This window comes from Lampetra fluviatilis, chromosome 17 (genome assembly GCF_964198595.1).
Source record: "Lampetra fluviatilis chromosome 17, kcLamFluv1.1, whole genome shotgun sequence".
Classification (NCBI taxonomy): domain Eukaryota; kingdom Metazoa; phylum Chordata; class Hyperoartia; order Petromyzontiformes; family Petromyzontidae; genus Lampetra; species Lampetra fluviatilis.
Genome location: NC_136291.1, coordinates 548,475 through 575,421, shown reverse-complemented (window position 1 = coordinate 575,421; position 26,947 = coordinate 548,475). Strand labels below are relative to the sequence as shown.

The 26,947-nt window shown below is 58.0% G+C and overlaps 2 protein-coding genes across 2 annotated transcripts; both read left to right on the top strand.

Moving 5' to 3' along the window:
• Positions 1–4,024: 4,024 nt before the first annotated feature.
• Positions 4,025–17,386, top strand: LOC144936789 (uncharacterized). The gene is made up of 9 exons (XM_078863934.1): positions 4,025–4,803; positions 5,382–6,903; positions 8,142–8,243; positions 9,829–9,896; positions 11,438–11,500; positions 13,185–13,315; positions 14,428–14,479; positions 15,276–15,344; positions 16,271–17,386. The coding sequence occupies exons 2-9, from the start codon at positions 5,721–5,723 to the stop codon at positions 16,394–16,396; spliced, it is 1,794 nt and encodes a 597-aa protein (XP_078720060.1). The 5' UTR covers positions 4,025–4,803; positions 5,382–5,720; the 3' UTR covers positions 16,397–17,386.
• A 159-nt stretch (positions 17,387–17,545) lies between these two features.
• On the top strand, positions 17,546–26,690 carry HAUS4 (HAUS augmin like complex subunit 4). The gene is made up of 12 exons (XM_078864226.1): positions 17,546–17,652; positions 17,850–17,990; positions 19,351–19,534; positions 19,933–19,969; positions 21,050–21,312; positions 21,610–21,741; positions 22,565–22,702; positions 23,425–23,527; positions 24,129–24,277; positions 24,645–24,775; positions 25,256–25,324; positions 25,893–26,690. The coding sequence occupies exons 1-12, from the start codon at positions 17,546–17,548 to the stop codon at positions 26,074–26,076; spliced, it is 1,638 nt and encodes a 545-aa protein (XP_078720352.1). The 3' UTR covers positions 26,077–26,690.
• Positions 26,691–26,947: the final 257 nt, after the last annotated feature.

Below are 26,947 nucleotides of genomic sequence, written 5' to 3'. Positions count from 1 at the left end.
TACCACGCCCGGCCGCCTTTGTCTCCTCAGTGATGAAGTTTGCATAGCGCCCCTCAGATACTCGTTTTAAGGCGGAGTCGACCTAGGGGAGGCGCGGGCTCCTTCGCTGGTGTTGACCGTCGGCGGGAATCGAACTGGTCGCCAGATGTTGTCTTGCAGTGCGCTAACCACTGTGCCACCGCTCCCCATACACCTCGGCTGCTCGATGCAACCAACCCTGCCCCTGCCAGTGCACGTGTGATGGCGAGGGTCTGCGCGAGTGACCCACCATGAGAATGCGTAACAGGTGATCGCCAAACAGTAGCGGGGGGTGGGGGGGTCGTAGAGCAAGTGAAAGTGACTTTCCAGTGACGGTAACAAACACCACATGCACAGCGATGGCATTCCGTTTATAGTTTAGTTTCATTCATCACTTCTGCCGAAGCTCTTGGGGTCAGGTCGCTCTTGTGAATTAAGCCATCGGACTCTTTTGGTGAGTGGAAGTGAGGTTATAGTGACGGACAGCAAGGGTGGTTTTGGAAAGACTTGCTCCCGCCGTGGAAATGTGGAATTTCACACCGCTGGCTCCGGGTCGTTTTGACGGCGAGTGTTTCCCGTGAGACACAGCACAGTATTAAGTTGAACTTCTTCCGCGCCGTACGTAGCCAACCGTGCTAATCGGATACGCTTCGCTCCAGTGGCTTCCAAATATCGGAAGAGCGTTCCAGACGGCCGCGGAATGGCACCTGAAAGCGCCGCGCGGTGCAGTGGCCGTCTTTGTTCGATGGCCGAGCCAAAAGCCGCCGCCGCTGCTGCTTCGAGGATGACCCGCGGGGTTCGCGTGGTTGATGTTTTGTGGTCCTTGACGAGATGAGAGAGAGAGGCGATGTCGCTGAAGTTGGGGTTGGCGCAGCCTGCGTCTGTGGGAAGCTCTGGGGCAGCTGAGAGGTCTTCCTGGAGGGTCTGAGTCGACACGACGCGGCGTGGCCCACCGCGACTCACGCGGACACACACCACCCGCACACTCACCCCACCACACAGACACGCGGACACACACCACCCGCACACTCACACCACCACACAGACACGCGGACACACACCACCCGCACACTCACACCACCACACAGACACGCGGACACACACCACCCGCACACTCACACCACCACACAGACACACACCACCCGCACACTCACCCCACCACACAGACACGCGGACACACACCACCCGCACACTCACACCACCACACAGACACGCGGACACACACCACCCGCACACTCACACCACCACACAGACACGCGGACACACACCACCCGCACACTCACACCACCACACAGACACACACCACCCGCACACTCACCCCACCACACAGACACGCGGACACACACCACCCGCACACTCACACCACCACACAGACACGCGGACACACACCACCCGCACACTCACACCACCTCACAGACACACACCACCCGCACACTCACCCCACCACACAGACACGCGGACACACACCACCCGCACACTCACACCACCACACGGACACGCGGACACACACCACCCGCACACTCACACCACCACACAGACACGCGGACACACACCACCCGCACACTCACACCACCACACAGACACGCGGACACACCACCCGCACACTCACACCACCACACAACAACAACAACCGCCATTCGCCACTAAGTGGCGGTGACGTCACCACGACGCTTGTGCCAGGCCATGTGCACCTTGAGGCCACGTGAAGTGTCGAACGCCCGCTGGCAGGAGGTCACGGGGCAGACCCAGCAGGTGCCACGGGTCGACTGACTGAGATGACCGAGATGACTGGCTGATGCACCACCTGTGCCCCCTACTGTACCAACTTGCTGTGCTTTAGCCACCCGGCGCTCCGCTCGTTGTTGTGAGCGTCGCTCCTCCGCCCTCCGTTGTTGTTGGAGGGCGACTGCCTCCAACTGCCCAGTAGCGTCCTTCACGAGCCTCCTCCACTGAGGCCGATCTTGACACCGCTGGTACCAGTCATCGGCAAGTCCACTCAGCTTCACGTCCTCCTGTACCACATCACTCCATCTCTTCTCTAGCCCGTGCCGCGCCAGTCTAGCCCCCTCGATCCGGCCGAACAAAAGCTGTTTAGGCATGCGGTGGCTGGGCATGCGGGCTACATGACCCAGCCAACGCAGCCTTGCCTGCCGGAGGAGCTCACCGATGGGACCTTGCCCAGATCTTTCAAGGACTTGTGAGCTCCTCACACAATCCAGCCTGGTTTAACCCAGGATGGATCGTAGGCAGGCCAGCCTAAATGTTTCCAACCGGCGAAGATGCTCCACTAGGGGGGTCCACGTTTCGCAAGCGTAGAGAAGGGAGGGAATGACTGTGGCCGAGAAGACCTGAAGCTTCATGCGGAGCGACAGACCAGGTAGCTTCCACACAGCGTTACACAACCGATGAAAAGATATTGCCGCTCGACTGATTCGGGGCTGTTAAACTGGAGCCGGTCATAAGCACACTGCCCAGGTATGGAAAACTCTCCACACTATCCACTACTGCCCCATCACCGATTGGGAGTTGTGAGGGAGGAGTGTCCGATGGTACAAAATACCCAGGCAGGTGCTTAGTTTTGGTGGGGCTGATGGTAAGGCCCCACCTCTTAGTGGCACGCTCCAGTCTCAGCAGCAGCGTCTCCAACTCCTCCTCTGAATGAGCAGCTATTACCAAATCATCGGCATACATAACGTGGTTGCCCAATAGGGAGCCATTCCTTGATCGCACCCGGGCATCGATCAGCCTCCCATTATATCTGTACCAAATGGAAATTCTCCCGGTACAGCTATTGAAAGCTTCACGAACTACGTGGTGAAAATAGATGTTAAATAATGTGGGAGCCAGAGGACATCCCTGTCGCACCCCAAGGTGTACAGGGAAAGGCTCTGACTCCCGGCCACGTAGTTTTTCCCGGGCCCGCTCACCATCATGAAGGTCCTTAATGATCGTGAGCAGAGGGTCAGGGACTCCGAAAGCACGAAGAACAACCCAGAGCCCAGGCCTACTGATGGTATCATAGGCCTTGACCAGGTCAATAAAGCAGAGATGTAGGTCTTGTTGGAATTCCCTACACCTCTGCTGTAGCAGACGGACAGAAAATATGGCATCTGTGCAGGACCGCCCTTTCCTGAAACCGCATTGGGGCTCCGCAAGCCTCTCCTCAGCGTGCCTAGCAAGGCGATGTTGAATAATTAATCCTTGCCAGGACCTTTCCCGGCACACTGAGGAGTGAGATGCCCCTGTAGTTGTTACAGTCTGTGCGGTCCCCCTTCTAAAGAGGGGGACCACCAGGGCATCCTTCCAATCCTGCGGAACCCGTCCAGTGGTCCAGACTGTTGTTATGATGTCATATAGGGCAGTCTGTGCACAAGCGCCACCCTCCCTCAGCATTTCGCTTGGGAGATCATCTCGGCCCGGTGCCTTTCCTGGTCTCAGACTCCGAATCGCCTTCAGTACTTCCTCAACAGCTGGCACCTCAGCCAGCCACTCACATGGGGTGACCTCTTCCAATATTTGAGGCACCGCAGCCTCAGCAGGGTTATCCCCACTTTGTGCCATGATGTTTTCCTGGCTGAGGGATTTCCCCTCCCCCAGGACCTCACAGAAATGCTCAGCAAATCTGCAAATCTGTTCCTGGGGGTCGGAGATTGGATCACCGTTTTTTCCCCTAATGATGGTAATAGGTGTAGCGCTGCAGGTTACTCACACCACCACACAGACACGCGGATACACACCACCACACAGACACACGGACACACACCACTCGCACGCCCACACCACCACACAGGCACGCAGACGCTGCTGTCACGAACACGGTGTCGTGAAAAAGCCGACGGAACAAACGGCATAAACACCGCTCACACCACCAGCAGCACCACCACTTTGCCTGCCCCCGAGTCTAACAACGACCCTGGTGCTAACCCTGCCCTTGTGTTAGGGTCAGGGTGAGGGTCACAGTGAGGGTCAGTGTCCCCTCCCCCCTCCCCACCCTCCTCCCACTCCCCCCCCACCACCAACTCCGCACCCTCCCGCCCAGCTCCCAGAGAGGTGCCCGAGCGAGCGGGCGGGCGGGGATCGGTTCTGGTCCAGGAGGAGGAGACGCGGCCACTGACTCTGCGGGCGGGTCGCTCTCTCACGTCCGTGCGAGTCGCGGTGGTGGGTGGCTGAGGCGTTCACGTCGGCACGAGTGGCCGAGCCGTCTGTAAGGACGACAGTAACCAGCGCCACTCGCTCACAACCGCAGCAGCAGCGGCAGTGGCAGCAGCAGCAGCAGCGTCTCTCTCGAGCCTCTTGTGAGTGAGTGGCCGAGTCTTTAACCCGAGCAGACGTGAGAGCCGGTGAGTGTGGGCGGCTCGTGGTGAGGGTGAGCGTGGTGAGGATGAGCGACTCGTGGTGAGGGTGAGCGACTCGTGGCGAGGGTGAGCGACTCGTGGCGAGGGTGAGCGACTCGTGGCGAGGGTGAGCGACTCGTGGCGAGGGTGAGCGACTCGTGGCGAGGGTGAGCGACTCGTGGCGAGGGTGAGCGACTCGTGGCGAGGGTGAGCGACTCGTGGCGAGGCCGCCCTGCTGCTGGACTCCTCCCCCTCGTGGCGCCTTCCTCCGCCGCTGAGGCGCTCCCGGCGGACTCCGCCACGGGGCCCGCGTCCTCGCCCAGGGGCAGCTCCCCAGCCGACTCCGGCCGTGACATTGCCGTGCTGTGAAGAAGGGCCATTGCCCGGAACGTCGTCTATTGTGGCGATCCCCCCCTTCAGGGCCACACGCGCACTGTTGTCGAGGAACGCGGTGAGTCCGTGACTGCTGCACCGGCGACTGCCCCTGGTGTTTGCGGTCCGCTCCGTGTCCCCGAGGGGCGAGGGGGTGTCGGGGTCCCTGCGGTCGTCAGGGGGGTTCGTCTGTAGGGGGGGGGAGGGGGCGGCTTGGTGTGTTCAGGGGTCTCCGGGGGTCTCCAGGGTGTTTGGAGTGAGGGGGGCAGGCAGCGACCCCACACGCACCCCCAGTGCGCACGGCATAGCACGAGGAGGACACGAGACAGCAGACAGACACACACAGACTCGCTCAAAGACGACACACAGGCAACACACACTGACAGACACACTCACTGATAGACGCACACACTGACAGACACAGGCGGACACACTGACAGACACACTCACTGATAGACGCACAGACTGACAGACAGGCAAACACACTGACAGACACACTCACTGATAGACGCACACAATGACAGACACAGGCAAACACACTGACAGACACACTGACTGATAGACGCACACAATGACAGACACAGGCGGACACACTGACAGACACAGGCGGACACAGACACTGACAGACGGAACAAACGCGCCCCCCCCCACTCCCAGGAGCGTGAGCGCTGCCGCTACTGTGAGCGCGGTGGCTCCCTGGCGGAGGAGGAGATGTGAGGAGGAGGAGGAGGTGTGAGGAGGAGGAAGGAGATTCGAGGAGCAGGACGCAGCGGGCTGGCACTAAAGGCAACGAGTAAGGAGGGAGAAGAGACAGCGGACGAGGAAGAGGATAGAAGTGGAGAGAGGGCGAGGAGCCAGACGAGGTTTAATCAGGAGTGGTGCGGGAGACGACGACGAGGAGGAGGAGGGGATTGGAGAAGGAGGAAGACCAGGAGGAAGTCAGGAGACGAGCAGGAGGAGGTGGGCCAGCAGTGAGGTGGACGCTGCCGGGCGACCATGCATCACCAGGGCGACGAGCTGGAGATGGAGGCGAGCCGCTTCCTGCAGGACCTGGACCTGTACGAGGCGTCCAGCCACGGCCTGTTCAGGGTGGGCAAGGCCGACGCGCCGAGCGCGGGCTTCGAGGAGGCCAGGCAGCGCTTCTCGGGCCGCCTGAGCCTCCAGCCCGACGGGATATCAATGTTGCCACCATCATCGCCCTCTTCAGCAGCAGCAGCAGCGGTGTCACCGCCATCATCACCAGCAGCTGCTGCCCAGCCAGGGGCCGTACCGCGTCGCCTTCCCGCCGACTGGAGCTCGGAGGTCCACGGTTCTGGAGGGCCCGTGGCTCCGGGCAGGAGCGAGGCCTCCAGGGAGATGGGGCCTCCAGCCTGGGCCCAGCAGCAGCAGCAGCAACACCACCCCGAGGCGACATCGTCTTCTGAAGAGAGTTTCTTCAGGAGCAAGGAGAGACTCCAGACCGCGTCGGTGGATGGGGCTGTGGTCTTGAGTGAGAACCACCACCAAGGTTCATTGCGCGAGGGACACCAGGGCAGGTTGAGTGCGCGCCATCAAAGTATGTCGAGTGAGGGACGCGAGGGGCAGATGGGTGAGGTCCACCATGTGAGATTTATTGAGGGACACGGAGGGAGATTGAGTGCGGCCAGCCAGGGACACCGAGGTACATTGAGTGAGCTCAGCCAGGGTAGGTTGAATGAGGCCCACCAGGTGAGATTTATTGAAGGACAGGAAGGGAGATCGAGTGAGGGATACCATGGGAGATCGAGTGATGTCAATCAGGGTAGATTGAAGGAGGTCCACCAAGTGAGATTTAGTGAGGGACACCAGGACAAGTTGAACGATGTCCACCGAGGAAAGTTAAGTGAGGGACCCCACGGTGTGTTGAGTGAGGTCCACCAGGTGGGAATGAGTGAGGGCCACCAGAGGAGATTGAACGATGGTCAGCAGGTCCAGCCACCGGCGTGCCCCGCACCGCCACCTCTGCCCCATAAGTGGGGCCTCCAGAGGGCCACAGAGCCAGCGGGCCCTACGGCGCCTCCTCACGGCCACAGGTCCGCGAAGTTCACCATCCCCGTGCAAAACAAGCAGGACTTCAGCAGCAGCACCGAGGAGCGACTTGAGGCCATGGCCCAGCAGATCGAGAGTGAGCTGGACTCCAAGAAGCCCGATGAGTACTACGGTGAGTGGAGAGTACACAGGTACAGGACATTTGCACAAGGAACAAAAACCATGCATACGCATGGATTCGCTAACGCGTTCAAATGTGCATTTTCCCTCGAAAGTCGGTGTACTTACGGTGGCGCCCACGCCCGGCACGCACGGGCGTGGGCGCCACCGTAAGTACACCGACTTTCGAGGGAACACCGCGGCCTCCATCACTTGAGTTCTGTCTATGAAATTCTTAATGTGGTCACTGAATATTGTTCAGGTCTTTGGTCGACTGGAGTAGGTGGCACCTGGCTAGTAGTAGCCGCAGTCATAGGGGGTGATATACTGGATGTGGTGTGCCGGGTACATACATTACTTTCCGTGTGGCTGACACGTTACAGACCCCGCTGACGTTGAGCCCTCACTGACCCATTCTGCAATCCCCGCGGGGAGAGTTGGTCTTGTTCCATCTTCGCACGCAGATTCATTGTCAACTTGTTCTCATCCAGTTAACCCTGCTCGTGGGTTATCACGTCCCCCCCTCTGTTTTCGTTGTGTGTGTGTGTGTATGTGTGTGTGTGTGTATGTGTGTGTGTATGTGTGTATGTGTGTGTGTGTATGTGTGTGTGTGTATGTGTGTTGGCTGGGTCATGTAGCCCGCATGCCCAGCCACCGCATGCCTAAACAGCTTTTGTTCGGCCGGATCGAGGGGGCTAAACGGGCGCGGCACGGGCTAGAGAAGAGATGGAGTGATGTGGTACAGGAGGACGTGGAGCTGAGTGGACTTGCCGATGACTGGTACCAGCGGTGTCAAGATCGGCCTCAGTGGAGGAGGCTCGTGAAGGACGCTACTGGGCAGTTGGAGGCAGTCGCCCTCCAACAACAACGGAGGGCGGAGGAGCGACGCTCACAACAACGAGCGGAGCGCCGGGTGGCTAAAGCACAGCAAGTTGGCACAGTAGGGGGCACAGGTGGTGCATCAGCCAGTCATCTCGGTCATCTCGGTCAGTCGACCCGTGGCACCTGGGTCTGCCCCGTGACCTCCTGCCAGCGGGCGTTCGACACTTCACGTGGCCTCAAGGTGCACATGGCCTGGCACAAGCGTCGTGGTGACGTCACCGCCACTTAGTGGCGAATGGCGGTTGTTGTTGTTGTATGTGTGTGTGTGTGTATGTGTGTTTGTGTGTGTGTGTATGTGTGTGTGTATGTGTGTGTGTGTGTATGTGTGTTTGTGTGTGTGTATGTGTGTGTATGTGTGTGTGCGTGAAGGTGTGTGCGTGAAGTGCAACGAGGGAGTGTACGGGATGGGCGAGGCCTGCCAGGCCATGGGCTGCTACTACCACACGCGCTGCTTCACGTGCTGCTCCTGCGGTGAGTCGTCCAAGGCACGCGAGGAGCCACACCGCGCCACTCTGCCAGTGGGCTGGTGAAGGAAGGGAGCAGGGTTGGCTACGTATCGTGGGAAATCAGTTCACATACATACATACATGGGTACATGGAAGCACAGTACAAACATGGATATCACCACCCGCATGCCCAGAATACAGCTCCATGCCAGGCTGAGATGACGGCTGCTCTGTGGGTGGTGGTCCCCACGCTCGGCCCTGGGAGTCAACGATCTTTATATAATAGGCAACGTTCCAGACAATGGCTCTTCTCCATATTAAGTATATATTTTGACGGCAGTGTTTTTGACGAATGTGCTTAGTTTTTTTTGGTCATTTGTGCTTCTGCAACGCTGGCAACGCAGTATCGCAAAACCATCAACGCTTGAAACAGTTGGTCTGGCAAGAACTACGACCCTGGATGCGGTGTGCCAGGCGTGCAAAAACATTTTGGCTCGCCGACCCAAACAGACTCGGCAGACAATGAGGCCCTGCTCGTCCCAACCCGTGCCCCCCGCCGCCGTAGGAAGGCGATGGTGGGACTGCGTGAGACGTGAGGTTTTGTGCGGTGGGGGGGCCACGTGATCGTGGCGGGTGAGGGGGTGCGCGTGTGACCGTGTGGCTCGCCGCGGAGGGCGCTCGCCACCACTACGCAGGTGCCGGGCCCGCGGGAGGGGGGGGGGCGACACGGGGGGCCTCGCCGGGGACTCGGGACTCTGCGGAATGTGAGACCCGGGCCCCCGGCTTGTCAGCGGGGAGCCGGTGTCATGCCTAACAAATGCTCAACTTAATACGAGCCTCCGGAAAAAAGCCCAGCGGCAACCTTGGGGCAAATAAGGACCGGCGTCGTGGCGGGGTGCGGGGTGCGAGCCGCGAGAAAGTGATTTGGGGATTTGCGTTTGGGGAAAGGGCAACGATTAGCCAACGTCGACGAGTGTGGACGCGCCCCGCGGTGGTTGCGGGTCGTGCCGCGAACTGCGCGGTGGGAGCTGCTTCCCCGTTGTTTGTTATCGATTATGCAGCAGCTCGCGTTCTCCCTGGGTTGTTGAGCGTTTCTTTTATCACCCGATTGTGGGGATACACTGCACACTGGTCGGTCCGGGTCGGTAACTCTAAACACGTTTCCGCACCCAACACTCACGCCGCGTCCGCCATGCCCCTCGCTGTGCCCCGGGGCTGTTTAGTCGAGTGCCACCGACTCCAATCAGCCAAAGACCCTAAAATTGCTCCGCCCCTGCCAAATTCAAAGTCACAGCGGTCTCCTGCCGCACAAACGATCATTGAGGCGTTGGGTGCTCATCTCCCGTTTAAATCCCTGCAGAACCAGTGGTGAAAATTCCACATTCGTATGGCACGGGTCAGTTTGTACATAGGATAAGCACAGTTGGCTTCCCAACAAAGTGGTACTGATTTTATCGACCCCAGATAAATGACAGGTTGAGTCAACCCTCAACCAGGAATCCAACTCGTGCCCGTCTGATTGCCGCTCGCTCCCGCGCTGCGCCACCCACCCACCCGGCCGGGCGCGCTCGCTTGTGACGCCGTTCGTTGTCGTCACGTTCGACTTGCAGGCAGACGCCTGCGCGGGAAGGCGTTCTACAACGTCAACGGGAGGGTCTACTGCGAAGAGGACTATCTGGTGAGTGCCACGTGCGGGCGTGCCCACCGCATGCTCCCGCTTATGGGACGCACTTTCTCTCGCAAGGGTTGGGGCTGCTTCTTCGCGTGCGAGTCTCCAGACGTGTGCCAGTTGGCACGTGGGGATCACAGGTGGTGCACCTTTCGGCAATATGTGACCCACGGCACCTGGGTCTGTCGCGCGACCTCCTGCCAGCAGCGAGAGCCTTCCGCACCTCACGTGCACCGAGCTGTGGTGATGTCACCTAGACACTTAGTGGAGAATGGCGGCTGTCGTCGTCCAGATTTGTTGAACTTTATTGACATCGAGAAGAACTTTGGGGTACGTCTCACTTCCCGGGGCGTCTTTTAAATCCGGACAGCGCATAACGGCACAACGGCTACGCGGCAACATTTGCAGAAGTCTTTCCGAGTCCCGTGGTGCGTTGGCGCGACGATCGCGGCGTGAGAGACTGGGTTATCGTGCCCTATCGAGAAATATAAACATGGCATAAATAGATTAATACGATAACACGTTGCTTCGGCCGTGTCGGATGGCAGCTGTCAACAGCCAGCGCCGCTATGCGCAAACACCGTGCCAGCAGCGCACAGCTCCCCACGCCGGGCTCCTGTTTACCCCGCTGCCGTTTCTGGAAAGCAGACAAGCGCCAAATGAGCTTCTCATGCGCACCGCCGTGCGGGCGGGAGAGGGGGGTGGGGGCACAGGGTTTGTTTGGGAGTGCGATGGGGTAGGAGTCGTGGACCCGCTGGTGTTGGGTAGCACACGGTCACTGCTAAACTGCGATGGTGAGTGCCGGGCGGACTGGGGCGGCTAAGTGGAGCGGGTTAGAAACGCGCGTTATGTATGTATGTATGCACGTTACGGTGCAGCGTGGACTTTGTAAATGATGTCAGTGTGTGACCGCGTCTCTGGACGCCGCGTGCAAGTGGTCGATGCTGTTTGTTTTGTAGGGAGCGGAGGTCGTAGGTCTCTGTGTGCCAGGCTGTGGGTCTTTGGGTGCGAGCCTCTTCAATACGACGTGGATGTACGTAGCGTCTAAATGTGACCACGTGGTGCTGTACAGAAACGGTGAGCATCTTTTGTAGAAAGATGCAGGTCTCTGTGTGAGTTTGTGGGCATTTTGTGAGTCTATGGGTCTCTTTGTGAATCTATGGCTCTCCGTGTAAGTCTCTGGGTCTCTGTGAAAATGAGGCAGGGATTCAATAGCACAGGCGGCTGGCGGAAGGGATTTTCAGAGTGTGCGGGTCAGCAGAGGAGAATGACCTTTCTCGCGTGGGATGTTTCTCAATGTTGTAAGTGGTCTGCTTCTGTGACGTGGCGCGGCGATCCGAGCGTGATCTTCGTGGTTTCGGCCGCGTGTCGAGCATTCCTTCCGTCCAGCTCTTGCCACGCACTGCTGCGGCGTCCTCAGGAGCCGGATCGAGGGAGCCTCTCCTTGCATCTGCCGGTCTTCCTCCTGCACGAGAGGCGATGCTCGACACGCGGCCCGACACTGACGCTGCGAGTGTTTTCCTCCCCCCTCCCCACTCCTTGTCGCGCAGTACTCCGGCTTCCAGCAGAACGCGGACAAGTGCTTTGAGTGCGGCCACCTGATCATGGAGACGGTGAGGGCCGCTCTGTCCTCCGCGCGGAGCCGTCCGCTCGCCGGCGCCGTGCGGTGCGGCGGCGTGGCGACGGCACGGCGACGTCGATGACGCGGGCGGGCGCAGAGGCACCCGGCTTGTGCGCGGTCGTGGGGCAGAAGTCTCAAAGTGGTTTCCGGCTGCTCAAGCGACCGCCGGGCCTTTGGTGCTCATCTGCTGTCTACCGTCCAGCAGAGGCAGTGGTTGGAATACTACATTCCTATGACGGGGTTGAGTCTATCCGCAGGACAACCACTATTGACCTCTGTAAAAAGTGGTGCTAATTTTATCAACCCCGAGGAGGATAATGGGTGGCTTAGCAGTAGAACAATCATGATTTTGCCATTGAAATCCTGTTTGGGTGTTGGCTCGGCCCATCATCCTCCCGTGGTCGATAAAACAAGTATGACTTTTGTGGTCATCTTTTGTAAAGACTCGCCCCTGCCATAGAAATGTGGAATTTCCACCACTGGCTCAAGGCTGTAAACAGGAGATGGGCTCCGCCTCAATGTTCCTTGAGCAGCAGGAAATCACTCTGATTTCCCGATGCTCTTTATTTGTTTAGGAAAAACTGGGGCGCCTCTGCCCTGGGGATGCGTGGTTTACCGAGAGGGCCGCCTCGCCCCTCCGGCGCCACTTCCCCTGCCACGAATCTCGGTCCCCGGTGGTGGCCGCGACGCCGGCATCGCAATGCGTACCCCCCCCCCCTCTTCGTTACATCCCCCGGGCCCGCTGGGCACGCCCGCCGTGAACCCTGCCCTCCGCAGGGTCGGTAACCGTGCGCCCCCGCCAGAGATAACCAGTCGCATTTCTGCATCTTAAGTTGGCGGCAGGGGGTCTCTCTTTCATGGCTCGTTGAGCCTCAGGAATTTGCGCTGAATACAGTGGAGAACCTGAGTGGGGCGGCCGAGCCTGGCGCGAACAATGGGCACGGCACAAGCACTGTACCGGCCTGCGCCTCGCCAGCGGGAAGAAGAGAAAACACACGGAGAGCGAGCGTCCGAATGCCAACGCTCTCTGGAGAGTGATGAGAAGCCGCGAGGTTGACCGGGTGACTCAGAGGTCAGGCACGCGGAGCTGGCGACGCTGAGACCCTGCGTTCGGGTTCCAGCCACTGCCCCTGGTTCCACCGGGTTCTCTTGGCCCGGTTACCAATGATTGGTTCTCGTTCAATTTTGGCAAATTCCAGCACTGAGAATTAAATATATCAGTACTCTCATATGCAGAGCGAGTGTGGAAGTTCCACCTACAAATCTCTGAGTTCACGCGAAGGGTTCTCGGAGGTACCTCTGTGATATCCGCTTCCATCGGCTGATCTCCAATACGAAGGGGTTGCACTGCTCTGCTGGAATTCCAAATTGATTCTTCATCTCTTGCTGAAGTAACACCAACAGCAAATTGGAACAATAAAAACAACTCCGCCATTAAACTGGCGTTCTTCACGATCATGCCCGGTGTGAATATTTGTCCTCCCAAGACTGAAGTCCTAGGCGGTATGTACGTTGAACTTTTGTCGCACCGCGGGTAGCCAACCGTGCTCATCGGAGGTACGGGGGAAGGACGACAAACTAAACGCAAAGAGAAGTTGTAAAGAAATGAGCGTGCGACTGGCAGCCAGATGGAGAGATATACTGGATGTGGTGTGCCGGGTTGTGCCGGCGGTCAGATCCTGCAGGCCGTGGGCAAGGCCTACCACCCGACGTGCTTCCGCTGCGTCGTCTGCAACGAGGGCCTGGACGGGGTCCCCTTCACCGTCGACCGCGACCACCGGGTCTACTGCGTGCAGGACTACCACCGGTGGGCCCCACGGGGGGGGGGGGGGGGGGTCCCTGCCCGTGCCGTCGCTCGCGTCGTCTCTGCGGGGCGGTTCGAGCCCGGCGGCCGCCCTGGTTAATGCTGCCGGGCGTGTTAACGAGAGCGAAAAAAATAATGTTACGATATTTTTCATCTTTAGGCCATTGTGTTCTGCCGTCACGGTCTAAACTTTGTCACGTTTTGGGAAATTCTCCGCAAATGATTTAATTGTGTGTAATTACGTACTGTACACTGCAGCATCACCCCCCACGGGAAGACTGTGGCCTCCGATAAAGCTTAGCAAGCATTGCCAGAGCCCCTGCCCGACAGCCTCTGTGCCATAGGAGTTGCGTGACTACCACCAGATCTACTGAATGCTCGACCAGGGCTCAATATCTCACCCAATATTTTCTGGGTCGCTGAAAGACTGGGAGTAGGTGGCATGTGACTAAGTAGCAGTGTTGTAACTCCGTGGGCTGGGTGTTCTAACGCCGTGGGCTGGGTGTTCTCACACCCTGGGCTGGGTGTTCTAACACTATGGGCTGGGTGTTCTAACACTATGGGCTGGGTGTTCTAACACATTGGGTTGGGTGTTCTAACGCCGTGGGCTGGGTGTTCTAACACTGGGCTTGGTGCTATAACACCGTGGGCTGGGTGTTCTAACACCGTGGGCTGGGTGTTCTAACACTATGGGCTGGGTGTGCTAACACATTGGGTTGGGTGTTCTAACGCCGTGGACTGGGTGTTTGAACACCGTGTGCTAGCTGGCTCGCACTGTGGGCGGTTTGGCTGGCGCTGTGTGGCTAACCGAGCACTGGCTAACAATGTTTTCTTTGCATGTGGCTCTGGCTGTGTGGCGCCTGCTGATGCGCAGATCCAGGTAAAACGCAAATCGCTGGCCACAGACACATGCTGCACGTGTGTGCGTGCGTGTGTGCGCGCGTGTGTGTGTGCGTGCGCGAGTGCGTGTGTGCGCATGTGCGTGCATGCGTGCGTGTTTGATTATTCACGTCGGAGTTGCGACCGCGGTAACAACAACACTGCTGCATGTTTCGCGTGTGTGCTTGTCGCGTGTGTGCGCGTGTGTGTACGTGTGTGTGCGCGTGTGTGTGCAGGACGTTCGCCCCGAAATGCGCGGCTTGCGGCCTCCCCATCCTCCCTAACCAGGTCAGAGGGCGCGTTCACCGGGTCAGAGGGCGCGTTCACCGGGTCAGAGGGCGCGTTCACCGGGTCAGAGGGCACGTTAACTGGTTCAGTAATTCGCGGCCGTCTCCTCCTGCATCGATGGACGGTGGAGGATGACCCCAGAGTGCGACTGCGATCACTGATCTAAAGCGTGCACCACACAGTCTCAGTAAAGCTATGGATTATCATGTGAGGCTATGGGTGTCTACGTGAGGCTGTGGGTCTCTTCTATGTGAGTCTCTGGTTGTCTAAGTGAGGCTGTGGGTCTCTATGTGAGTCTGTGGTTGTCTAAGTGAGGCTGTGGGTCTCTATATGAGTCTGTGGTTGTCTAAGTGAGGCTGTGGGTCTCTATGTGAGTCTGTGGTTGTCTAAGTGAGGCTGTGGGTCTCTATATGAGTCTGTGGTTGTCTAAGTGAGGCTGTGTGTCTCTATGTGAGTCTGTGGTTGTCTAAGTGAGGCTGTGGGTCTCTATATGAGTCTGTGGTTGTCTAAGTGAGGCTGTGGGTCTCTATGTGAGTCTGTGGTTGTCTAAGTGAGGCTGTGGGTCTCTATGTGAGTCTGTGGTTGTCTAAGTGCGGCTATGGGTCTCTTCTATGTGAGTCTGTGGTTGTCTAAGTGCGGCTGTGGGTCTCTATGTGAGTCTTAAGTCTGAAACCACGGACCACATAGACCACTGAAGCTGTCCACTGGTTGACTCGCCAACCTCCACATGGTTGTCAGGGCAACGTTGTGGCTCGGTGCGGTTGTGTTACACTGCGGTTGTGTCTCGGTGGTGCAGGGTTCGGAGGAGGTGATCCGTGTGGTGTCCATGGACAGAGACTACCACGTGGAGTGCTACCACTGCGAGGTAATGCATAACCACCGCCATCACCATTCACCACCGCCATCACCATCACCACCACCACCACCGCCATTACCATTCACCACCGCCATCACCACCACCGCCATAACCACCACCACCGTTGCCATCGACACCACCGTCGCCATCGACAACATTGCCGCCACCACCACCATCGGCACCACTGCCGCCACCACCGCCACCACCACCACTGCCGCCACCACCACCACTGCCGCCACCACCACCACCGCCGCCACCACCACCACTGCCGCCACCACCACACCGGGGCTGCCCCTGTGCACCAATCGTGGTTCCCCGAGGCTGATTTGATCCCCTCAAGAAGCAGCTGTCCAGTTGTACCCCAAGGTAAATGAGTGTTTGTTCCCCAAGGTAAATGAGTGTTTGTTCCCAACAGTTAGGGATATGTTTAGGGTAAGTATATTCGTGTTAAGGTTAGTTAGCTAGTTAGGGTTAGTTCATGTTAGGCTTATTTAGGGTTAGGGTTTAGGTTTACTAATTTGGGTTAATTTCTGCCCAGGAAACCTTCAGAGAATGCATCTGTGAGGATAAAGTTAGGACCGACCAGACGCTCTGAGTAAGTAAAACGACACCGCAAACTGGGAACCTCCTTCACGAGTTTGAAGGGGGCTTTAATTTTAAGGTTTTTGTTGAAATCATAGATATCGACTGCATGGGTAACCTGTTTAGAACAAATTAAGGGAAACGAACATTCAGAAGGGAACCGATGCAGTCGGAAATACTCAGGAATATGATTTCACGGGAAAACAACATTTGGGGGGTAAAGTGAGTTCTCTTCCACCGCTGCGGCAACGGGCAAAGGTCGCCCGTGACCACGAGCGTGGGCGCCGCCCCGGTCGCCATGGGCACCGCCGCTAGCCCACGGTGCCCAGTTCCCCATCCTACCGCCCCCGCAGAGCTGCAAGATGCGGTTGAACGACGAGGAGGGGCGGCGGTGCTATCCGCTCGGCGGGCGCCTGCTGTGCCACCACTGCCACCTGCAGCGGAGGGAGCCGGCGGGCGGCAGCAGCGCGTCGCCGTGACGACGCCGTCTCGCCGTCGCCGCCGCCGTCGTCATCGCCGCCGCCGCACGACGATCCCGGCGCAGGTCGGCTGCGTGGCCGTCGTCGTCGTCACTATCGCCGCTTAATCTGATACCGGTGCCTCCCGTGCGCTTCAGTCGGACCGCGAGGGATCCCCGTGGCAGCTGTCCCTGTGCGGCACACAAGATGAACGCAGCACCGGCCTGCAAGTGGGCGCCAGCCTGCCAGCGGGGGGCGATGTTGCTGTGCGTGAATAGGGATTCAGTAATTTGCGAGTAGTTGATCACATTTGGGGCGTGGCGGCAGCACACGTGGCCCACACTTTTGTTGAATAATCTTGACGCCCACGACACATCGCAGCATTTGCCCAGGTTGGCCGCCGGCTTCGAAGGTGCAAACCTCTTCTGGCGAGCGGCGAACGCGCTACCGCTCGGCTCCGTCACCGCCCCGGTCTCTGGACCGCCGGCAAAAACGGAGAAAGCGGGAAGAGACGACGCCCCGCATGCTGCCAGCCGGGGCTCTGGACGGGGGCTCCCCAATAGCCTCTCTCCGGCTGTTGACCGAGTTCATTGTCCCGCGGTTGACTTCCTGCCGTGAATCTGGGAACGAAGTGTGAGACGGCAGGGTGCCTCACCTGCTGCACCTGCTGCACCTGCTGCACCTGCTGCACCTGCTGCACCTGCTGCACCTGCTGCACCTGCTGCACCTGCTGCACCTGCTGCACCTGCTGCACCTGCTGCACCTGCTGCACCTGCTGCAAGTGGGGCCGCTCTCCGAGCGCATCTGGAGAACAGGCACTTTAGCGGGCATCGTTTTTAATATTTTTATTTTGCGTGGACACCGCGGCAGTTTGTTTAAATTATAGTGCACCCAGCCGAGGTCGTGGCGCTAAATTAAAGGTGTTGTTGGTACCGAGTCGGGTGTGTGGTGGTGGAGGTATTTTAATTTAAAGAGAATCAAATTAATATAATTAGGATACATAAAAAATGCTTGTATTTTCAATAAACGTTAGAATTTTGTACTCGAAGCGTCTCATCCATCAGCGCTGCCGCTCAGCCCTGCGCCTGGGGTTCTTCTTCCATACCGTGGGGGGTTTGGGGGGGGGGCGCTCGCTCGGCAGCGTCCACCTGCGTGCGCGTGTACGCGGACATGTTCAGCGGTTGTCTCTCGGCGTCCACGTGGAGGTCGTTGTGGGATGTTCCCGGTTGTCCACCACGAGTGCCGGAGGAGCAGACCGGCCGCGTGTGCCGTGGGATGTTCCGCCGCGTTATTAGTCGCGGCTCGGCGAGTGGAACACCGCCGCGTTACTAGTCGCGGCGGCAGCACAAGCCGCCGTCCTGACGCTGGAACACGCGGGCCCTGTTACCAACGGAGCTCGGCTATTTATAGACCCGGTGACACCTCGCTGCCCTGTCACTCATTCACACGCCGCGCTCGGCGTTTGGAGCCGTAGCGCCACCGCCAACGCGCCCTCGCTACCTTTGCTCCCCAAATGGAACCGCGACTTCGCAAAGTGCCGAGGGCTCCCCGCCGTCGGCGCCATCCGCGTGGAGGTCTCGAGGCGGACGACCGGCGGCGGTTCGGAGGGCGGAGGGCACTGAGCGAGCTGCTGAGATCCCAGGTGTACGAATTGAGGCATCCGTCCTGGGATTTGAGTTGCCACCTCTGAGAAGACGACAGAATCCGGGGACCCATCGTGGAAAGAACGTCTCCCAGTCGTTGTGGAAGAGAGGAGAACCACGTGGCAATGCCTTCATTTCCTTGAGTGGTGCCTTATTCTTATTACTACACTCAGAAAACAGGCACTTTTAATGTTTAGCGACTCGGGAAGACTTGCGGATTTCCCAGGACAAGCTTAATGGTCAAGACGACGATCCTGGGAAAACCAAACCCTGCCTGTGATTAACCCAGGTTCCCGAGTGTGGTGAGTGGATGGTGTCAGAAAATATCGGTCCCACCGTGAAGCGGTGGGGATTGCTCTGCAGCAGGGAACGTAGGAAGGTGCGTGGGGAGGCTTGTGCGTGCACGCGTGTACGTGTGTACGTGTGTGCGTGTGTACGTGTGTACGTGTGTGTGTGTACGTGTGTGCGTGTACGTGTGTGCGTGTACGGGCTTTGTCGTGGTGGTGTCGCGGTTAGCGCTCTGCGCTACGAACCCAGCCACCCGAGTTCAAGTCCCGCTCACGGCCAACACCGGTGACGATTATCTAAACCGGTCCTGGGCACCCTCTAGGTCGACTCGGCCTCAAATGAGTACCTGGTGCGGTGCGTAAACATCGACACTGGGGAGACAAAGGCGACCGGGCGTGGTGCTGGCTACCCACCCCTTCTGTGCCACAGTGCCGGCCTTCATGGGTGTTCGCTAGCAGCACTTGCCCACCCCTCTGTTAAGGCTATACGGGGGATCTTTGTCTTTGCACGGGCTTAGCGATACCCCTCACCACCTCCCTCTTCAACCCGTCCTCGCCTCCGTCTTTGTCTCCCTCGTGCCGCTTTGCGAGCGCACGTGGCAATACACATCACCGGCGCGCGCATTCCTTGCATTCCGCTCCCACTCACTCAGCCCCCTCCCCTCTTCAAGCACTCACTGAGCCCCCCCCCCTGCACTCACTGAGCCCCCCCCTGCACTCACTGAGCCCCCCCACCCCCTCTTCACACACTCACTAAGCCCCCCTCTTAATACTCAGCCTCCCCCTCTTTACTCACTAAGCCCCCCACCCTCTTTGCACATTCACTAAGCCCCCCCTCTTCATAAACCCCCCCCTCTCCACGCACTCAGTCCCCGCCCCCCCCCCCCGCTTTCAAACACTCAAAGCCCCCCTCTTCACACGCTCAGCCCCCCCCCCTCCTTCACACACTCAATCACCCCCCCCCCCTCTCACCGCACGCTCGGCCCCCTCCACTCGCTCTCTTACTTCACGCAGCCGCCCTCCCCGCCCTGCCCACCGCGCCAAGCGCCTCCCGCGCCAAGCGGCTCGGAGGTCCGCCCGGAGCCGTCTCGAGAGACGGGGGCCGCATCTCGCCCGCCAAGCCCGCAGGCTCAGCAGGGCTCAGCCTGGACAACATCCCGGGCTGGCTGACCGTCACGCTGCAAAGCACAGGCGTTGCAATCCGCACCGACCACTGCTCTCACCCTGCAGTGGATCGACAGACGGGTTGTAGTGCAGGTAGCCAAAACACGGTGGGGTGTCGGGGGCAATAAAACGCGTTTAAGAGGCACGTCCGGCGAGGAGATGGAGCGATCAATGCCCATCGAGTGCAGGTGGCTGGGTGGATCACTCCGTCGCAGATGCGGAGACCCTCGGGGGGCGGGGTGGGGTGGGTGGCTGGGGGAGGAGACATTCATCCAGCAGTGGAGCGAGCGTGTCTGCCGCTGATGACGATGGGGGTTGTGGTGGGAGCCGGGGCTGTGAGTCCGTGGCAGGGGTCAGTGTCTCCGCGTCTTTATTTAGCGCGGTGCCGGTAACGAGACCTCGTCACACGCCCGCGCATTCCGCCGTGACGGCTCGAGCGCGGGCGCTGCCCTTCCGATGAAAGCCGGCACGGCTGGACAAGCCGGGGCCGCTGTTAGCGGGTGACCGGGGGGGGGGGGGGGCTGAAACACCATCCGTGGCCGTCATCATCAACATCGTCGTCATCGTCGTGTTAATTCTGGTATCGCCCTGTGCGGTTGTCGTTGGCTGAGCCCGGCCAGGTCGCGCGTGCGGATTAAGACGTGGACGCGAAGCGAGCGGGATCCCAGCCGGCGGGTGGGTGGACTCGAGCGTCATCGTTGTTTCATAATCGCGATTGCCGCCGACCCGCACACCGGCTCACCGCCCGCGTGGCTGTGGGAGAGCAAAGCTGATCGTGATGAGAGTTCAGATCCTGGTTGGGGGCTTGACTTGGAGCCGCTCGAGGTTGATACAGTACTGCTTTGTGGGGAATTCCACAGTGGTTGTCCAACGGATCGACCTGTCCCGGTCATAGGAATGTGGAAGTCAAATCACTGGTCCGGGGCTGTTTGTAGGGGACTCGCACCAACCCAATATTTCTGCACTCATTTGAGCAGTTAATCATTTTGACTTTAATCGATTCATGTTAATAATCATCACGATCGTCATTGTCACACTCAATAAATTATCAATCGTCATCATTCATCTATTACTCTATGCATCGTTCACCTGCACATGTGATGTTGTACAGTACTGCATGATTTCCACAGGATCCACGCTCTCACATTTACGAATCGCGTTTCACGTGTTCGTCCCCCCAACAATCCCCTCTCGTGCACGCGGGCTACCGTAGTCACGTGGTGCACTGGAAGTCGGCGGGAAACTCAAGTCGCTGTTTCGATACCGAAAATCATTCCTCCCGTCACTCTCATTTCACTCGTTACTCTCATTCAACTCGTTACATTCATTCCTCCCGTCACTCATTCCTCTCGTTCCTTCCGTTCCCTGCGGCCAAGGCGGCGATGGAGCGACCAGCGGCTCAAGGTGCTGTACCCCCACCATCACCGACCATGCTCGATCCGCTGTTTGGTGAAGGCCTCCCCAAACCCTCGCCGCCACATCTCACGGTTGTTCAGTGCAACACAAGCAATGGGTGCAACACAAGCAATGAGTGCAACACAAGTAAAGTTGTGCCCGATGTTGTCCTCCGCCCGCTCCAGGCAGCAGCAGCTGCAGCAGCAGCAGGGCGAGGTGGCCGGGTCTGCTGCCCCGTCGGCACCGGGACGGTGGCCCGGGTCTGGCGCCCGAGCTGACGGGGACGGCGCCGCGAGCCGCCGCGTCTTGCGCAGACTCCCCGGAGCTCGAGCCGCTGCGGCTCCTCCTCGCGGGCACGGAGCCCGACGTCTCGCGGCTGCTGCTCGACGTCTCCCGGGCCGCGGGGAGCCTCGCGAGGCGCGTGGCGCTCGCGCGCAGCGTGCAGGAGGTGCGGGCCGCGTTGCCCCGTGGCGTGAGGGCGGCGTGAGTGGTGGCGGTGGTGGCGGTGGTGGCGGGTTGTTGCGTGTGGCTGTAGCGGTGCGTGGGTTTTGGGGTGTGCGAGTGGTGGTTACGTCGAATTGTTGGCGCTGATATCTCGATGTGACTGGTGGCTAGAGGTGATGGTGGCGTCACGGTTATGTGGTGTAAGTACAGGCGTGTTATTGATGGTGTCATTGATTTTGTCGGTGTCACTGTTGTTGACGGTGTCATTGGTGTTGACGGTGTCATTGGTGTGTGTTGCCAGGCTGAGAAGGAGATGAATTCGCACAAGGTGGCCTGGCTCAAGGGGAAGGTGCTGTACGATGAGATCCAGGATATTTTGCGTGACCTCAAAATACGGATTGGGGACAACGTTGCCACCTCCGAGGACAAATGCGTAATATATTCGCACACACCATGGAACCCGTCAATTTGAACGTTTCCAGGAATAATCACGCGCCTACGACCAAACCACCCAGAATTTACACGATCTCGTCAGATCGTTGGCCGTGCAGCAAAATCAGTTGTAATGTGCTTCAATGCTCCTACGTCTATGCTGCACACCTTCACAAACCCGCAATGACCAGCGCGATGAAGTGTGGTCAAGTAACCCCACACGAAGCGCACTGCATTGGGAGGCCTTCATCCAACACGGGATTGACTCTCGGGCTTTACTTGTGCGGTCTATTTGTTTCTATTCCAGCAGTGCCATGCTGAGGCCTAGGACTCTTTCAGGAGGATCCTGCATTTGGGTTTTTATTTGAAGATGTTTTCAGCCAATTAATGATGAGTGTTTGTTATACGTGTGGGAGGAAACTGGAGCGCCAATATGTGCGATGGAGGCAACACCATCCCCGTACAGATGGAAACAGGGGGTGATTAGTCCACTTGCAGTACTGCCTTCTCCTGGCGAGCCAGGGTATAACACCTCCATGATGATCACGGGAAAAGAGTTTCACCACATTTATCTGATCCACCAACCCTCGCCTCCACAGTGCTGGATTTTAGGCGTGCATAGCCAACACTGCCCGGTAATTGTCAGGAATATAAAATATTCTTTGAGAAGTGAGACTTTAACGAACGTTATGCACTCGTATTATTATTATTCGTGTACTCCATGTTGTGAAGCATCCTGCGACGTTGTTGAGCGGTTGTCGGTTGCGTCTGAAATTGTGAAGTGACCCCCTATCCGCCTGTCGTTGTGCTTTCCTGCCGTGCAGTTTTTCCAGACACTGGAGCAGTGCCTCTTCGTCACGGAGAGCATCCGTCTGCTCGGGACGGACTCTGACAGAGAGGACAAGCCGCCCCTGCTGAGGCTGCACCGCGACGACCTCCGCCAGCTGCTGCCCAATGCTCAGGTACGGCCACTCTGCAGGATGGCCGGGGCGATGAGTCGATCTTGTCGGCTAAAGTTCACGTTGTCGAAAGTGCTGTTGGCGAGCGCCTTTCAAGGTTGCCGCAGCAGGTTGGGGTGGCGCAGCCATATGAAACACCCGGCCACCTTTGTCTCCCCGATGGTGATGTTTAGACGCCGCACTTATTTAGGGCCGAGTCTGAGCAAGCAAGGCCAGAGACCAGTTCTGCCATCGCTCTTGCTGATGTTAACCACAGCCGGGAAATCAAACTCAGGTCGCGAGGTTCTTCGCACACGTCGCTAACCACTGCGCAATCACTCCACCATTCACCACACTTGAGCACGCACTGTCGCCAGTGCTGTGGGCTCGTACTTCTAATCAAACGGCACTGGCACGTTCAGCAGGCAGGCAGCTGTGTACACGATACAGCGCAGTCTGGCGTGAATAACTCGCCACTCTCGTGCGGCAACGGAGTGCTTAGCACACCGTGCCATGAATCTGGGAGCCCGGATTCCAGTCCCGACCACAGCTAATGGCAGTTGAGAGCGATATATGAGGGAATCCCAGGTGCCCTCTTGACCAACCCGCATTGACCAGCATGTGAAATACGGCTCAAACAACGGCCATGCATGACATGGCGTGGTTAGACCTTTATCCAACAGCGGATTGGCAAATGCCTGTAAACGGTGATCGTTACAACTATTGTGTTCTCGTCGTGTTTGCAGGAGCAGAATAAGATGAAGGACAGGCTGGCCCAGGAGTTGGAGGAGAAGTTGAGCCAGAAGTGTTTGTCTCTCTTCTACTACTTCAGTCCAGAGAAGGCGCAGGGTGAGGTCCAGCAGAGCCAAACTTCGCAATCTCACACGGCAGCCAGTGAAGCCCCGACTCAACCGCATCCTCTACAGCAGCGGTGCGGAACCTTCTCATCGAGGGCCCAATTGGACTTTCTAGCACCTTTGGCAGGGGCACACATTTACACAAAAACCCCCAATAATAATGTGCGTGTCAACCGTGTATAAAGAGGCCCTTGGAGTGGCAGAAGCGACTGAGAATTATGCTAAAATGACAAATTAGTGTCATCACTGCTATGAACATATTTTCCCTCTTGCATCCAACCAGTTGGGCTAAGATGCAGTGATGGATACATTTCGTTTGCATGCCGTTCAAAGTGGCAGGTCTCGAGTGGCCGCGGGCCGTCGTGTGAAATGAAGCCGCAGGGCCATTGGCTTCCCAGCCCGATTCTGCAGAAATACTTGCGACTCTCCACGTCCCCTGAAGGCTTCAGCCGTGACCTTTGGCAGCAGATTGTCGAAGCCACAGTGTCGCAAGTTGCACCTCCGATTAGCACAGTTGGCTACGTATGGTGCGAAAGAAGTTCAACATACATACCTACAAGTTGCTTGGCGGTTCTGCCGTGTGCTGCGCACAGGGGAGGCGGAGAGCGAGGCACTGCGCCTGGCCAAGGCGTGCCGCTTGCACGAGCTGGTGCGCGCCGAGCAGCAGGCCGTGCAAGGCGGCGCCACTCGGCTGTGCGAGCTGCGGACCGCGCACGATGCTCACGTCAGCAAGCACCTCAAGGTGCCTCCTCCACGCGCTCACTCCATACGCTTGCGTGCGACAACTCTTGTGAAGCTCTGGAGGAAATGTGGTGATTTACCGCTCTATTCGAAGGGTGGGGAAGAGCACGGTGACGTGTTAACCGCGTGTGACGTTACTCGCACTGAGAACATCGCGACGCCGCAGTATCGACACGCGTCTCAACAGATTCATTGCGAGCGATATTGGCACGGCCCGGCTTTTGCCACCTGAGCCGTGCCAGGGTGGCTGGGCATAGCCCCGGCGTGGTTCAGTTATTTAGTGAAAACGAGGTATTAGAGTGAGCCTAGGGTCTTGTGTGCATGTGCTGCGAGCGCTGACCAAGTGAGCTGATGACCTGTACTTGTAGACGCTGCAGGCCTCTAAGGCGGTGCTGGAGAAGATGCTGCAAGACCACCGCCTGTCGCGTCAGGCCCAGAGCGACGCCGTGAAGGTGGCCTACCTGCAGGCCAAGCACAAGACCATGTACCTCAAGCTGCAGTGAGGGCCTCGCAAACCACTCGCCTCCCTCTCGCCTTGCGGCTGTATTAACCAAGAATAATACGCGCCATCTGCCTGGTTGCCATTGAAAAATATCGCCTTAGCTCAATGGGCCTTACCCGAAATGAATCGACTACAACAGTGGACGTTAAAGATCCCGTGATGTTATGGGAAAAAAAGTGGGCGATTAAGTGCTGGGGTCAGTGTCCATTTTCCAGAACGACCGTATTTTGTATAACAACGTAGCAACATCGCCTTCTACTGGCAGACTATCAACAGTGGTTGTCCTATGGACAAACTCGCCCCTTCTATCGGAATGGGGAAATTGCACCACTGCGCCTTCGCGATAGCTTTGCGCCGCTGTAAGAATGCCGTGTAAACCAAACTTATAAATGATTGTTTATCAAAATGTCATTTTTTTACGGTCGGGTGGATGTGTTGGGGATTATGCTCATGAGTTCCGCTCTGTCCGCACCGCAGGCTCGAGGAATTGAATATTCTGTGTGACACATACACCCCCGACAAGGTGCAGGCCCACAAGATCATCAAGTACGTGGTGCAAACGTCAACATTTTCTGGATTTTCCATGCAATTATAAATCACCTCGCACCGTTATCAGTTAACACCAGCCATGTGTTTGACGATGACGTTTACAACCCTTTTGTTAATACACTGCTGGATGAGTTGCTTCTCACGCCGTGCGGGTGGCGGGAGTTATTTCACCGTACTTCACCACGCCGGTCAGTGCAGGGGTAAAGGCAGGTCACGTGCACACACGTGCACACGTGCGATGAGAGAAGCGAGGCAATGCAATCGATTTTGCCGCACTGCCCTCTGCTGACCGTCGTGTAGCACAGTCGGCAAACCGCTGCGACAACGTTATTCTGAAACAGCAGACCGTGTATGCCGGCATCCTGGTCCAAATGCACGGTGGTTGCCCATCCAAACACTATCCAGTCTCGACCTCGCTTGGCATCCCAGATCCAACCGATCGGGAGTAATCCCGTCGAATTGGCCACAGGGTCACGGGACGCGGCATCGAACGACCGCGCCGCTGACAAAACGCTTCGGGTCGTCAACGTCGCTCGCACTGCAGCCGTGTTCCCCGATGCCGTAGGAGAGAGCTGAAGGCCGCCATGGCCACGGAGAAGAAGGAGCAGGCGCGGGTGAGCGGCGAGCTGGCCACGTACGGGACGCTGGGGCCCGATTTCGAGCGGCTCGTGCAGGAGTACACGCAGCTGCGCGATGCCATCGACAACAAGAAGTGGGCGCTGCGGGAGTTCAGGAAGAACGCGGCGTGACCTTGGCGGCCTGGGCCCCAAGCCATCACGGCGAGCAAAGAGGGGGCCCACGACACCAAGTCGGTGCTGCCGCTTGCCGCTCGTACCGAGAGCTCAACCGTGCGACGGAGCGTGGGCGACCAAACGCAGACTTCGTGATCATCCACTTGGACTGCCTCACCCACCGAGGCTGCTCGCTCTTCAGCTGCTCAATCCCCTCATACTCGGTCATGATCAATGTGCATTGCAGATTCACCATCATCAGCCATTATATCAATCTCTGCAGCGCAGTCATCCCCTTCAAAAACGTTCTTAACCTCCCACTGCATATTCACCACGGAGCGATGGGCATGGCTAGCGAGTGTACAGGCAGTGCAATTGCACCGCATCCCACAGGCTGTCGGGGACGAGGATCCAGGCCTCGAAGAGGGGTTGGAAGGCAGACATGGAGGAAGGGATTTGCACTTACTGTGTTGTACCAGGACCAGTGCCTGCCACCGCTTCAGCAGCAGGCTTGGGCAAATGTAAGCCAAGTGTGCGTCTTTTCTCCGTAACATAACGCCACTAGTGAAGAAATACATTGTGCTGTTTTATTTTGTTATACGTTTCCATGTTGCTCTTAGGTTAACAATTGCACGACCGCGTGCATCTGTAAGATGTCTCAAATAAATTCGAAAGATGTCTGCATGTAACGGGGCTGTTGTCTGCTCATTAAAGGGGGTTTGGGTAGAGCTGCGATGATGAGTCGATCAGGAATTGTAATCGATTTCTCGGCCCATTAAAACAATGGTGGCAGCTGCTCCCACATTGCGTCTCCTGATGGCGGGAAACCCCTCGACAAGCCACGCCGAGCGCCTGGTGATGCCGGTGGTGTCGCTGAACTCGCCTTGTG